This window comes from Gymnodraco acuticeps, unplaced genomic scaffold (genome assembly GCF_902827175.1).
Source record: "Gymnodraco acuticeps unplaced genomic scaffold, fGymAcu1.1, whole genome shotgun sequence".
Taxonomy (NCBI): Eukaryota; Metazoa; Chordata; class Actinopteri; order Perciformes; family Bathydraconidae; genus Gymnodraco; species Gymnodraco acuticeps.
This window is the reverse complement of record NW_022992193.1, coordinates 642,155-656,703: the sequence shown is the minus strand read 5'-3', so window position 1 is coordinate 656,703 and position 14,549 is coordinate 642,155. Positions and strand designations below refer to the sequence as shown.

The window sequence follows — 14,549 nt, the reverse complement described above, 5'->3', positions numbered from 1 at the left end:
AAACTGCTCTGTGGAGTATTTTCAGAGACAGTGCTGTTGGAGTTTTTTTAAATATCGTTTTTTATGCGGCTTTGAGCACCAAGATTTTTCAGGGTGAACTCTGCCTTTTAATGTTTTAATGTTGTCAAACACAAACACACCTTGAACCTTTTTTATGAAACTGCAAAACGTGTTTTAATAGCAAAAGAGGCCAAACCAGTACAAGTATAAAACAGTTTACAAAAAGATGTTACAATAATCCCAAATACTACAAGCGCTATAAAATGACATTCATCTGCTAAATACAAATAACAAATGGTTTTTAAATATTCCCTTTGGTAGAGTGCAGGTGATGCTGCTGGAGGACCCCCCCCCCCCCACGCATTAACACATAGTCCCTTAAAGCCCTTGGTAGTGCAGGAGCAGACACATTTGAGACAGAATAAAACAGCTTTTTCAGGTCAGTTCATTCAGAAAAACTGCAGAGCATTACAGCAGCTCTCAGCATTATAGGAGCTGGAAACAAAGGCATCATGGTCTATTCAAATAAACTGGGGCAGTGGATGTTTCTGTTAGCACCATAACACCTTCATTTTACAGAAACGGCGTGTGCCTAGAAAACACTGCAGCTTGGAGCAGGGACACACTGCCAGAATGTTCCTCAGGTATTAGCCGTGCACAGGGACACTGATAGTGCTGATAATGCTTTTAAAAGTGGATACAAGTACTAAAATTGGCACATAAACTCCTTTTGACATTTGGAAAAAAAACATGTTAGCCGCTCAAAAACCCAAGATGGCCGCCAACAAGGGCTTGGAAATGTAATTATTTGCTCAAAATCACTTTCACTAGCCCTATTTAAATGATCTCGTGTCAACTCATACATTTTCCACCACGTAGAAACCAAATTCAGACGACAGGATTCACTCAGAAGCTTGTGTTTATATCTGAGCTATCAAATCTAAATAATCTGCCAATGGAAAACTGGGTAGCCTAACATACATCTGAATTCTTTCTAATAAGCTCTACATTTTAACATTTTGTGTTTTAAAATGACACAAAAAAGCTCTGAAGAAGTTTCTAAAGAGTGCATTTGACTGTAATTCAATACCAAAATCACCTAAATTGATCCAGCGGTAAAATACTGTTTCCTCGGTTGGAAATGACAGCCATCTTGGAATGGCCCCAGAGGGATAGACATGACATTTTGGTGCTTGTATCCACTTCTGAAAGATTGTTATATCTATCTGCAGCACTAAGAGAGGAGTAAACCCTAAAGGATTAACACCTGGATGTTTGAGTGTGATGTCAACTGGCTATCTGTCCTATGATGACTATATCAAAACTACAATATGTAAATGTCCCAGCTGTTGAAGACCATGTGATGCAGTTGACAGGAAGTGGACATGTAGTAACAGGAACTGCAGGTGAACGGGTGCTTGGTGTCTGTAGTGACTGGCCGTGTGATCACATGTGTGCCAGTTAAGCTTATTGAAGAGCAGCCCCCCCCCCTCTATGAGTGTGGGTGGAGGTGTCCCACCTGCCTGCCTGTATCTGAGCTCCTGGGAGCTGTCACTCAGCTCCTCCGCCGTGTCTCCAAAGCCGTGGTAGTGTCCGTAGTGCAGGAAGTCCCTGGAGTCGGCCCCCCTCAGCCCCCCCCAGGCCGGCCGGTGAGACACGCAGCTGCTGGGGGAGCCACTCAGGTGCAGCGAGCCACACATGTCTGCGGAGGAGTGCTGAGTGGGCTCAGCGGGGGGCAGAGGGAGGGGACGGCTGCTGGGGGCTGGGGGGTGTTCATCTGCCGCTGAAACACAAAATCTGGTCATTAGATGTTATATATAATGCATGTTTCGGACATTTAATACACCAAACCCTTCATGGAATAATCTATAAAACTATTGGCAGACGAATGGATAATGAAAGTTATAGGAAGTAGCTGTTTATTATGATATCAACTGTGCAGCATCCTCTACAATCAGAAAACAGCTGTAGTCTCACCTGAGAGGAGCTCCGGGACGGACTCCATGGTAACGCTCTCCAGATCCTCACCTCCAACCGCCATCTGCACCAGCACTGCAACAGGAGACACACAGGAAGTGACATCACACAGCTGTTCACAGTGAGTATCCTGAATCACACTGGGATGATAGGATGTGAGTGTGCTTTTGAGGCTGGCTGGTGTGTTTTGTATTACAAACTCCTGGAAAGGCCTTCCAGGATGTGTATTTTTGTAATTTTTGTAATTGTACTATTTAATCTTTAATATTTTTGTATGCATGCTTCTTAGTTAACATTAAGCTGTATTTGGCTCTTTTCTGCTAAAACAAATGTAAATTGCCCCTCTGTAGGACGGATAAAGGTATTCTGATTTTCTGATTCAGAACCTTCCAGATGCGGAATGTATTTTCTCTGAGTGATGGGGTCCTAGCCGTCCTACACAAACCCCCCACCTGAGGTTCATATTCCTCATGCCTTGAAATGTCACATACCCTGTGTACCAATGTGTGAGAATATGAGAATCATACTGTGACGACAGTTGTTGATTTTTTATTTGATACAAAGCAGCCTGTGTAAAATATGCCAAGGCCAAACAGGATATGGAACTTGAAGATTATGGTCTGTGGCCCCCAGCCTTGTTATTCAGTTCCCTGTCCTCTAACGCTCTGGAACGTGTGCAGACATTGGCGTCCTCTTGCTAATATGTTTTTTGGTGCATTAAAACATGAATCATGTCTTACTGTCCCCCCGGGCTTTCTTCAGGTCCCTGCTGTCCCCGGCTGTTAGCAGCCTCTTCCTGCTGAGCAGGCCCGGACCACAGGGGGGGCTTTCTCCATTCGGCCCCCCCCCTCACGTGCAGCTGCAGCAGCTTCTTGGTCTTGGAGAGGAAGCAGAATGAGTCGAGGAAGCCGTGAGCGTGGGCCAGGTCTGCTGCTGTCTGCCCACTGGCATTCCTTAACCTGAACAGGAAGAGGAAGTGAGACAAACTGCTTCCTGTCGGCCATCTTTAACACTCAGCACAGATCACATGAAGACTGGAGGTCAGAGGTTCTTATAGAGCAGGGAGACAGCTGACAGCATTTCAACATCTCCCCCTGCAACACACTGATTAGGAATACATGACTAAAATAATAAATCACAGAATTAATAGAATATTATAATATATATATTATATATAATGATTAAATGTTACTGGTTGGCTGCTATATCTCGCTTCTTATAGAATGTGGCTTACTTCTACATTAAACAGTTTACAAGACAAGATTACAATTTATTTTACAGTATCTTAGGAAGGCCAGTATTTTTATAATAGGTCAATAAAAAATGTTAGATGGGGGGGGGGGGGATATATACTAGATTCAGAATGTCGACAATGTTTTTTTTTCTTCACTTTCTCAAAAAAAACAATATACATATACAATATGAATTATGAAACACTAATAATATTTTAACAATATTAATATAACTTTTTGTTCTATACAAGCATTTTTCTTATGTGAAAGATTATGTGTATATTTTAAGAAATAGTTGTATTTTTACTGTACGTAATGAGTATTTTGAACAATGCACATGTCTCCCCCCCCCGAGGCTGGGCTTCCTACACTCCCTCCCTCTGTGTGAGCAGAGTAAGCATGCAGGTCAGGACATGACTATGATTCAACCAATCACTGCAGGAAGTACCTGGCCAGAGTGCGGCTGCAGAGAGTGTAGAGCGGACATGTGGTCCTGCTGAGATTATTGCGATTGCTGCCTCTTTTCGGGGATTACTCAAGAAAATCGAGTTCAAATTCAATAGCTGTAAAACATCAGAACGTGCAGGGTGTTTGCAGTTTGAAAAAGGGAAGCCAAAGGTACATCTTAATAATCATTTTAATAAGTAACATGTCAGGACACATCAAACAGGTTCAAGCAACAGGTTGGACACGCTTCGCCCTCTTCACTGATGAGGCAGAAAAGCTAATTTACCAGATAAACTCTATCATTAGACTACTGTGGAAGTAAGAACTCACTTTTCTTGTTGTACAAAGCTGCACTGATCTCATTCTCACCCTTTCAGTTTTTGTGATGTGTGTTTTAAGGATGAGAATGATACACTTTTATTATACAATTATAGATATGTTCATATTTGTCTCTAAGTGGAAACACTGCCTTTGCCTCAGTGTGTCATGAGATGTTCTGCTTTGGCTCACGTTCTCTACATCATCACATGACATATGAGATGTTAACATCCACTTTGAGCTGTTCTGGAAGGGAAGGGCCAATAACACATCTGGATAGATATTTCTACTCTTCAGATCCTGCTTTTTGGGCAGAGATCAACAATTGAAACGTTTTTTTTTCAGCAGGCGATAACACCAAGCACTTTTCAGAACTTTCCCGGTTGAAGATGGTCTAATTTAGATATGTTATTATAAGTTAACTCTCATTCAGAATAGTGACTTCTCTGTGAAATCTTGGGCCACTATTATGGAGTGATAACTAAAGATGTGTCTTGTTTCTCTTATGATTGACAGCTTTAGCCAGCCATACTAAAGGAGTGTGTGCTCCACTGTACTCCAGTTGTAAGGAAACACCAAGAGACTGAACATGTTGATCTATTAAGGAAGCAAGTGACCACAGCCCACACCTGCTTTTTGACTTTTGAAAGAAATCCACATTTGAGTACACACTCTGTGGGTATAGGCTTCACCAAAGGCTTAAAGTGTAATGGTTACATGAAGAAGGTTACAAATAGAATAGATGACTATAGAAGTGTGGCCAGTTCCCTCCCAAACAGCTAATGTGAAGTTAGCATTACGCTTACATAGGAACTGTTACACCCCAGCACCTGAGCAGAGGTCACACAATACTCACTGTGCTTTAGCCCCCGCTACCAGCAGCACCTGGATACACTCCACACTACCTGAGCGAGCCGCCTTGTGGATGGGAGCCTCACCTACGAGATCCTGAAGACACAGGGAAGGTGCGCTCATAAGAGGTAACATAACAACCACATTATGGGAATAACTGTAGCAGGCACAACAGTACACTATAGACATGCTGGAAAGGCAAGGCACGTTTATTTATATAGCACCTTTCAACACAAGGCAATTCAAAGTGCTTTACACAAAGGAAAGACATTAAGAAACATATTATAAAATGGCATTTAAAAACACTCATTTAAAAGCAAAGATAATAAAACATGAATAACAAAGGTACACAAAACCCGAAAATGCTGTTGCTATTTATGGTGGTATTATATATCTGGTCTTATTTTCATATACTGTTGGTGCTGACTGACCTGCATGTTGACGTCAGCTCCGGCCTGAGTCAGCCACAGCACACAGTGGGGGTGTCCTCCGAACGCTGCAGTGTGTGTGGGGGTCTGCTGGAAGCGGCTGGTCACTGTGTTCACCTCACAACCCCGCTGCACCAGGTGCATCACACACTCAAGCTGAAACACAACACACAGGGCCATAATGAGACTATTGAAATGAGTATGGTGAACATAAACAAAACCCATCACACATCATGGGGGTAACTGTGAAAGAACAATGGAAGGTACCTGACTGTGTGCAGGTAACACACAACCAACTGTACTGGCCATGTTCCTCTGCACTCTTCACACCTCAGACACATAGGCTGTTTATTTAAAACTCAGACATCTGAGAAAGAAGAACTACAATAATGTAATACATGGTATGCAACTTTGAGTACAAAGAAAGCACTATATATTACATGTATTATTATTATTATTTTGACACATGGATGTGTAAGAGAATGACATCAGGAAATATAACTTTTTCTGTTTACCTAGGGCTGTTTTGGCGCCTGATTACCCATTGGCTCGACTGGAACCAATGAAAATGCTTTTACGTTATTTTTTTTATTTTTTTCCGCCCACGAACTTTATTGTACACGTACAGTGAAACAACTGTATCAGAGGCGGTCTAGAAAAAAAGAAAAAAAAGGCGGCTGCTTCTGGTGCGCCATAGACTTTATACAAATAAAGTATATTTTATACATACAATATCCACCTTTAAAAACGGTTCATGCTAAACCACCCACCGCCCTGTTATGGTTAAAATATTACGAGAAGAAACCGCTATTCAGGTTGACTGCAGTTAATTAAAGTATCTTAAGTACTTTTTAGTATAACTATGAAGTACATGTAGAATACATGTTGTTCACGGAATAGTTTAACTGTAAATGAGAACTACTCATCAATGTGTACATCTTAATGTAGTCATTTAGAGGTAATCCCTACCTGGCCATAGTGAGCAGCCCAGTGTAAGGGGCTCCATCCGTAACACGGGTCCTCAGCCGTCAGTGGAGCCGGGTCTGAGAGCTGCTGGAACAGGGAAACCAAAGCTCCAACGTCTCCATCCCGACAAGCACGGTGGACGGGAAACCGGCTGATAAAGCCTTCTTCATTGGAGAAGTCGGCTTCTAGTCCCCCAGACATTGGTGAAGTATAAAAGTGTCTTGTTCCCCGTCCCTCAGAGCACTGAGCAGACTAAAGAGGTTGAAACACAAAGAAAGAGGAGATAACGTTAAGCTGCTCTTCGGGGCGGGGGAGCCACAAAACCCGGACTGGAGTCTGACAGTGTGGCGGAGAACACGGAGGCATCTGACCACTCTGAAAAGTGAACAGCAGAAGTAAAAGAAGACAACACCAACCACAAGATGGCGTCATCATTGGGCGGAAAATCTCTGAATCATGGCGCAAAGAAAAATTCGAGGAAACAGGTATATCACTTAATTATAGAAACTTTGTTCAATCTAGGGTTGGCCTTTCCATTCCACACTGCTGCCACAAATCAATGCAATTCAATATTTTCTCCACTACAACACACACCCCAGGGCAGGCTATGGTCCATCTTTCTGAATCAATGAGTGACTTTGAACCATTGAGAGGCACTTGATGAAAGCTGTTAAACTGAGTAACCAATTAACCAGTGGGGTAACGTAACGTACATTTACTCAAGTAGCCTACTGTACCTAAGTGGAAACATTGAGGTAGCCTACTTGTACTTTACTTGAGTATTTTCAGTGTTGAGTGATATGCTTTTACTCCAACACGTTTTGTTGGCAAATGTTATACTACATTCATATTAACATTACAGAAGATTTAGGTTAATAAACAATATAAATCAACACACATACATTTTCACATGTTATTATAGGTTAAGCTACAGTAGTGTATTAAGTAATAATCCTAATTTTAACAAGAGCATCACTTTAACACATTGCACAATTAATTGTAAGAAAATAATTACAAATATATATATTTGGTGCTTAAATATACCTTTCTGCATAAGGACTACTTTTACTTTTGGTACTTAAATTATATTTTGATGCTTATACTTTTGTACCCTTACAATTGTACCATACCATTTTGAATGCAACACTTTTACTTGTAACTATTTCATTACTGTAGTATTGCTACTTTTACTTAAGTAAATAACCTGAGTACTTCTTCCACCTCTGCAATTAACCAATTAAACTGGTCATTTTTGGGTCTGCATTTTATCTTGTAGTTATTGCTTTACTCAAAAACGTTTCTTATATCTTATCATTATTTGTAAAAATGACTGCTGAATGATTACATATATGAATGAGAAGGAAGTAAAACTGCTAACTGTAGTCCAGAGCGTTCTTTAATTATCTCCTGTTATGAATGACTCGCTATTACTAACTTATACAGATGATATGATGCTACCTCTGTGTTTTGTGCAGATTAGTTTTATATGGGTCATACTATCTGAAACTCTTTTTTGAAGCTTGCATTGAGCTTTATCTTTTCGTTTCAGGATGGTTTTGTCAGAGTGAGGAAAAGTGATTTAGAGAAGTTAACCACAGAAGTGATGCAGCTGAGGGAGTTCCTGCCCAGAGTTCTGAACAGGGACCTGATTGAGATGCTGCATAAAGCTCGAACAGCTCAAACAAGTACGTAACAAACACAACGCATGGTTTGAAAATTGTGTAAAACATTTATGAGAATATAATAACACAAGTCTTGTTTAAGAAATACACTTTTACTACAGAGCTGAGGAGGGTGAGGAACTAAATAAATTAAATAAGTCAAATGAACAGTAAGATATCTACTGATCATAGATTGCATTCGGCATAAAACACCATTTGCATGTGGGGGAAAATGTTTTTAGTTTTTTGCAGGTACTAAGTGAACTCAGTGTGGACACCTCCGCTTGGTTTGTAAATTACTCTTAGACCAAAAACTCCAAGGATAGCCATTACACAACATTAAAAACAATATTTCATAAAGTAGCTGTACCTCTCTTTAACATTTAGCAGAGGTTTAGGGTAATTAAGTACATTTACTCATACTGTACAATTTTGAGGTACTTATACTTCACTTTCAGCTGTAAATTGGTACTTTTACTCCACTACATTTATTTAATACCGTTAGTTACTTTTTGTTTAGTTTCTTAATTGTAAAAAAAAAAAGGTTGTTCTAAGGCATCTAAAAAATGTACACATTTGGTCTCAAAAGTAGAATTGGTGTGATTTGCACCTGTCATGTGAATGGTGAACAGCACTAACAATGAACTATTTAAAGCAATCGGCAACATGAAATGTAATACTGGTGACATTTGTAGAATGATTATTAGCAACTGTTACCAGAAGTTCCTGTTCTGTAAGAACTGTTTTGAATAAATTGACTTGAAGTCAGTCTGTGTATCTTTCCATCCACAGTGAGTCATTTTGGAATTTAGTATGTTTTAGGAATGCTGCAGCCGGTCATCAGGGAACTTCTTCATTTCCTTTTTGTACAGAAATGTATTTATATATTTGGATACATATTCTTACTCCTCATTAAAAATGTAAGTATATCACTCCCTGCTGATTCCAGACTATCCTCCTTCAAAAACATTTTTGAAAGAAAACTTAATATTTGTTTTCAAAGTGTGGTTTTATTTCTGTACCCACCTAGCACTACTGTCAAATGGACAATATATTTAGGTTATGTAATGAGAGTATTATTTTCAGCACTAGTACTATAGCACTAGTAGCATGTTGTCATGTTTGTGCTTTGTGTGTGTGTGTGTGTGTGTGTGTGTGTGTGTAGTGAAGGAGCACTTTGTGCAGGAGCAGGACCAGCTGCGGCAGGACTGTGTGCACCTTCAGGCCCGGTTGGAGGCAGGGCAGACTGAATGTCAGAAAGAGAGAGAGGTGGGGGGGGGGGGGCAGGCACTGTGATGTTGTTTACTGTGTCCCACGGATTCAATACTTTACACAATGAGTGGACTTTAAAGGGTTGGTGTGTGTGTGTGTGTGTGTGTGTGTGTGTGTGTGTGTGTGTGTGTGTGTGTGTGTGTGTGTGTGTGTGTGTGTGTGTGTGTGTGTGTGTGTGTGTGTGTGTGTGTGTGTGTGTGTGTGTGTGTGTGTGTGTGTGTGTGTGTGTGTGTGTGTGTGTGTGTGTGTGTGTGTGTGCAGGAGAAGCTGTTGTTGAGGGAGCAGCTGTGGCAGGGTGGAGCGGAGCTGCAGCAGCAGGCAGACTTCTGCTCTGCTCTGGGATCAGCAGCCTGCAGTCTGCTGTGGAGCTGCTCCTCCAGAGAGGACACGGTCACACGCTGGCTGGCTGATGTGAGTCCTCTGCACCGTGTGTGTGTGTGTGTGTGTGTTGTACTCATCCCAATGACAAACACTCTTAGGGTTCCAAATTAAACAGTGTCATCAGTTGACAGCCCCTAATGTGTTGTGTGTGTGTCTGTGTGTGTAGGGGAAGCTGCAGTCCTTCCTGGCTGTAGCTGCTCAGACTCTGGAGAGCTTCGTCAGGTCTCTTGATGAGGAGGAGAAAACTCAGACTGAGGACCACAACTCCCATGAGCACCAGTTTGTGCTGGCTCTGGCTGGAACTATTACTAGTGAGTTCACAGATTCTTTAATGCAATGTGAGCATACTCACACTGAGGACAGACACAAGGCCGGGCTCAAGTTTTCTGAGCATTAAACTTTGAAGAATACATTTTGCTGATGTGGTTGCATAGTTACGGAGAGCTGGTAATTGCCTAAATGACCAATTTCCATTCATGTTCCACAGCTAGTTGTCCCTCCAAGATTAATAACGGTTTTTTTAAATATATAAAGGAACTAAATTGGAATTCTAGAGTTGACCCAGTAAGGCAAGCACAGTCTTTTAATTATTAGATTTTTAATTGAATCATTCATTCAGGTATACACACTTTACAGCACATTAATGATAATCAAAGAACAAAAACTCTGCAAAATGCCATAAATGATAATAAAATACGCATTTTCAAATAAGCTTGGTTGACTTTGGACATGGGATTTATGTCAATTTACAGTGTGTCGTTTTTTAAAATGTATTATTATTTCAATGAAAATGAGAATATACAATTAGAAGGCGTTACAATTTCAACTTGTTTTGCCCCTGAAAATGTCTGTGCATGATGAGATGACACACCGTTAAAGTTTTATATCTAGAATCACTTTAAATAGTTTTTATAGTGTATTCTATATTTGATAGCACTGAAGCTTCTTCTCCTTCTGTCTGAAGGTCATATCTGAACCTTTTAATTTCTTAGCCTTGTTTCCATATTTCATTAAATGTGTGGATGACTTAAAGACATTCATGTCAGTTGTGAAATTCCTCCTGCAGGACCTGAATGCAACATGAAGCAAACTGTTTTATTGTCTCACAGCCACTCCAGACTATGCACCCCCCCCAATGACTTGTCTTATCTTATCAGACATCGCAGCAGTGACGTGTGGGCGGGACTTCCTTTCCACCTCGGCTCAGGACCTGCTGGACACTCTGATGAAGATGCTGGAGCTGATGAAGCCCAGGGTCTTCCCCAAACTCAAAGTGTACGTGGAGCTGTGGTGGAAAGCTTCACACACATCCACCTGTAGCTTCACTGTTCTTCTCCATATATCATGTATATCCATACACTTATAAAACCAACTGTTAAACAGTCCACTCCATTTCCAAACGTCTTTAATACGACTTCTGCATTAATGTGGACATGGACTGAAATGGAGAAATGTAGGATTCATACATTAAAGGGGACCTATCATGCAAAATGCACTTTTTGAAGTCTTTTATACATAAACATGTGTCCCCGGTGTGACGGGGAACTCACGCAGCGTCAGAAAATAAAACCCTTTCTCTTTTCCTCCGTACCCAAATCTTTTAAAAACGGGGGTACAACGAGCGGATACAGATTTGCTGCCAATATGACGTCAAATCGGCGGCGGACCCACAGAGAGTTGCTATCAGAAACAATGCCTGACGTGTTTTGGACGTAATCTCGTCTTTGTTTAAGCCTCGCTAACACTCAGAGCTAAGCTGTACTGAAGAGCACATGTGTTTAAAAAGCAGGAAATAAAAAAAGGAACTCACCTTGTGATAAACCCATCCATCTTCTTCCGCTTATCCGTGGTCGGGTCGCGGGGGTAGCAGTTCCAGCAGAGAGCCCCAAACTTTCTTTTCCCTGGCGACATCAACCAGCTCTTGTGATAAACCCGCAAGAGAAAAATAATTTGAGCTCCATACTGTTTCAGAAATAATCCTTGATGTGGTTTAGAACAGGATGGCGTTTTATCACAACCAAATTTAACTTTATCTCCGGTATAATTCTGATCAGGCATTAGCTCCGCCTCCTCTTTATAATTTTCTTTCAAGCTAAGGACCCACAATCCGCGTTTCTCTAACAGGGCTGTAATAGAGGGGTATGAGCAGTATGAGGCATGGCTACAACGGGTGATCTGTTTGGGATTTTAAGCAAAAAACTTCACAGACATGTTTTGTATAGGTATGGCCTACAATATATTTTCCAATATAGCATAATAGGTCCACTTTAAGTTGCATCTGATCTGATCCAGAAATCATCATAAAAAAGACTTGCTGCTTGGGGTCAGTTAGCACCCCAAACATGGAATGTATATTAGTATCCCTTATTGAACAAGGCCCATGCTAAAAAATACGTTCATCTAAAGAAAGAGAAAATATACAATATGACATATTTTAGCTAAATGATCATTTCCTTCTGCAGTCCCTGAGCAAGTATACACATAACAATCATAACACGACCTAAACATGACTTAGTGTCTATCACACTAACAATTATATTATAATAATTATTGTAACAGATCCGTGTACAGATATATAACCAGCACATTTATCCGTACAACTATATTATTACTACTCATGTTAACTCAAAAACATTTTACGTTTTAAAATTCAGTGTTAAAAATGTGTTTGTACAGCATGTTGGTGTGTGATGTAGTGCAGTGCAGTAGGTGTCAGTGCTGTGCTGCTCACACTGTGTGTGTGTGTGTGTGTGTGTGTGTGTGTGTGTGTGTGTGTGTGTGTGTGTGTGTGTGTGTGTGTGTGTGTGTGTGTGTGTGTGTGTGTGTGTGTGTGTGTGTGTGTGTGTGTGTGTGGTGTGTGTGTGTGTGTGTGTGTGTGTGTGTGTGTGTGTGTGTGTGTGTGTGTGTGTGTGTGTGTGTGTGTGTGTGTGTGTGTGTGTGTGTGTGTGTGTGTGTGTGTGTGCAGGCTGATGCTGATGGCGCTGTATAATGTCAGCATCAGTGTGAGGGGACTGAAGTGCATCAGTGAGAACTCTGGACTCCTGCCGCTCATCTGTGCCCTGCTGGACGGTGAGGAGAACTGCTACATAGTGCAACACACACACACACACACACACACACACACACACACACACACACACACACACACACACACACAGAAATCTTATTTTGTAGTCCAGGGGTGTCTGAACTGTTTTCATTGAGGGCCCAATACAGATATATAGTGTAAGTTATAAGTTATTAAAATCAATCATGTATGCTGTTGAGGTCTCCATATTAAGTTGAATAATTAAAACGATAATATATTATAATCAAATATAATCAAATATATTCCAGCTGAAGTTAGAATTTAATGTAAGAAATGTAAAACTGTGAATTGAGGTTTTATATTAGAAACGGACCACAGCATGATATATTTTGTATGATTGTCACATTGTAACGAGAGAAGGTAAAACCCTGTAAAAGTGTGGACCATTTTCTTCAAATAAAATCATCCCACCTTTTTGGATTGGGACAACTTAAAATAGATCTGCACTCTCCTCTCCTGCTTAAAGGTAAGATTGCACAACTGCCACACTCACCCTTAGGTAGGGCCACACCTTATTACTGATACCCAAATCCTTCGGGATCGCTTAAACGGATTTAGCGTGTCGTCTGAATTGAAACAGCAGTTAATTGAGCCTGTTTCTTCAGGAGTTAATAGAGGTGAGATCTTGCTGATCCAGGTGGATCCGAGCCTGGTAGTAAACTTACATAGACTCAATAGCCTCTGTTAGGTCAATTAGTAGGTCTGAGTAATTGCCAGAATAAATGAACAGGCCTCCCGACTCCAACAATGCGTTAACATTTGCTACTGTTACATGAAGTGTTGCAGCTCATTCCTTAAAACAAAAGCCTTAGATTGCTTATAATAAGGGGAAATATGAAGGGTGTATTTCTAGCTTGTTATGTAAATACGTGACTTTTTATCATCTAAGATTTGCTAGAAAATGTTTTCAACTTTAATTGGTTGAATTTATTTAAAAAGTGGTCTTAAAATATTAACACATGAATACCACTGGGTTATATATATTTACACATATATTTAAGAAGTACAATTTAAGAAGAGCACACGTTTCAGGTGTGGTCATCTGCACAACATTTATCCTATGTATAGTCATTTAAAGTAAAATGTTACGTATGAATAAGCCTTTAATAAAGCACGCAGTTGTATAAATGCAGCCTCTGTGTGTGTGACAGACGGAGACTGGGAGGTGTGCCTCCACTCTGTGCGGCTCCTGCAGTCGGTGCTGCTGGAGGAGGAAGTGCTTCTCCTTCTGGGCCCCCCCCTGCTGGACCCCCGGCTGCAGGCGGCTGTGAGCCGGCTGACCTCCAGCCTGCAGCCGGGCCTCAGACTGGCCGCCCAGCAGACCCTGGAGGACCTGCAGACCCTCCAACAGGTGCCACTCACTGCACAGCACATTCAACACGTGTGTGGGGGGTTTACATCATGTTACGATAGTAGAAATGGCTTGTTTTAAATGTGGACATGATAAACTGAAGTGTGTGTGTTTCCAGAGTCGGGGCGGTAAGCAGAGCAGTATCTTCAATCCTCCTGCTGTCTGACTGCCCTTCGTCTCACACTATATCTGTCTGTCTGTGCAAATTCAGGTTTTCATTGTATAATCATTATTGAAGTAAAAGGAACATTATATTTTCTAAACAGTAACACCTTCTTTACTTGCACTGTTCTCGTTAATCTTTCCGTTTTGTTCATTATTGTGTCTTGTTAGTTGTTACGCGTTGTGTAAATGTTTGTTAATGTTGAGACATTAAAGGTTCACACTTTCAGAGCACTGTCTCTCTTTTCATTACAACAGCTTCTAACTTAAGGTAAATGAATGTAACACCCAAGCAAGACACATTGACACAATGTAAGAGTAAAGGCAGTTTCCATAGAGTCCACAGACCTGGTGAGGGAGTTTAGCAGATGCAGCTTCAAAGCCTTTGAAACACTCACAGACACTAATAACCTA

At 41.0% G+C, this 14,549-nt stretch overlaps 2 protein-coding genes across 2 annotated transcripts; one reads left to right on the top strand and one right to left on the bottom strand.

Moving 5' to 3' along the window:
• Nucleotides 1-144: 144 nt before the first annotated feature.
• On the bottom strand, nt 145-6,556 carry ankrd10a (ankyrin repeat domain 10a). The gene is given in 7 exon segments (XM_034205520.1): nt 145-1,783; nt 1,978-2,052; nt 2,718-2,826; nt 2,828-2,936; nt 4,831-4,922; nt 5,258-5,410; nt 6,224-6,556. Coding segments are annotated over 7 exon segments (1,206 nt in total). The 5' UTR covers nt 6,422-6,556; the 3' UTR covers nt 145-1,313.
• On the top strand, nt 6,462-14,310 carry hsf2bp (heat shock transcription factor 2 binding protein). Its single transcript, XM_034205521.1, has 9 exons — nt 6,462-6,705; nt 7,770-7,905; nt 9,047-9,150; nt 9,415-9,564; nt 9,701-9,845; nt 10,692-10,809; nt 12,500-12,603; nt 13,774-13,973; nt 14,092-14,310. Exons 1-9 carry the CDS (start codon nt 6,643-6,645, stop codon nt 14,137-14,139), a joined length of 1,068 nt encoding a protein of 355 aa, XP_034061412.1. The 5' UTR covers nt 6,462-6,642; the 3' UTR covers nt 14,140-14,310.
• Nucleotides 14,311-14,549: the final 239 nt, after the last annotated feature.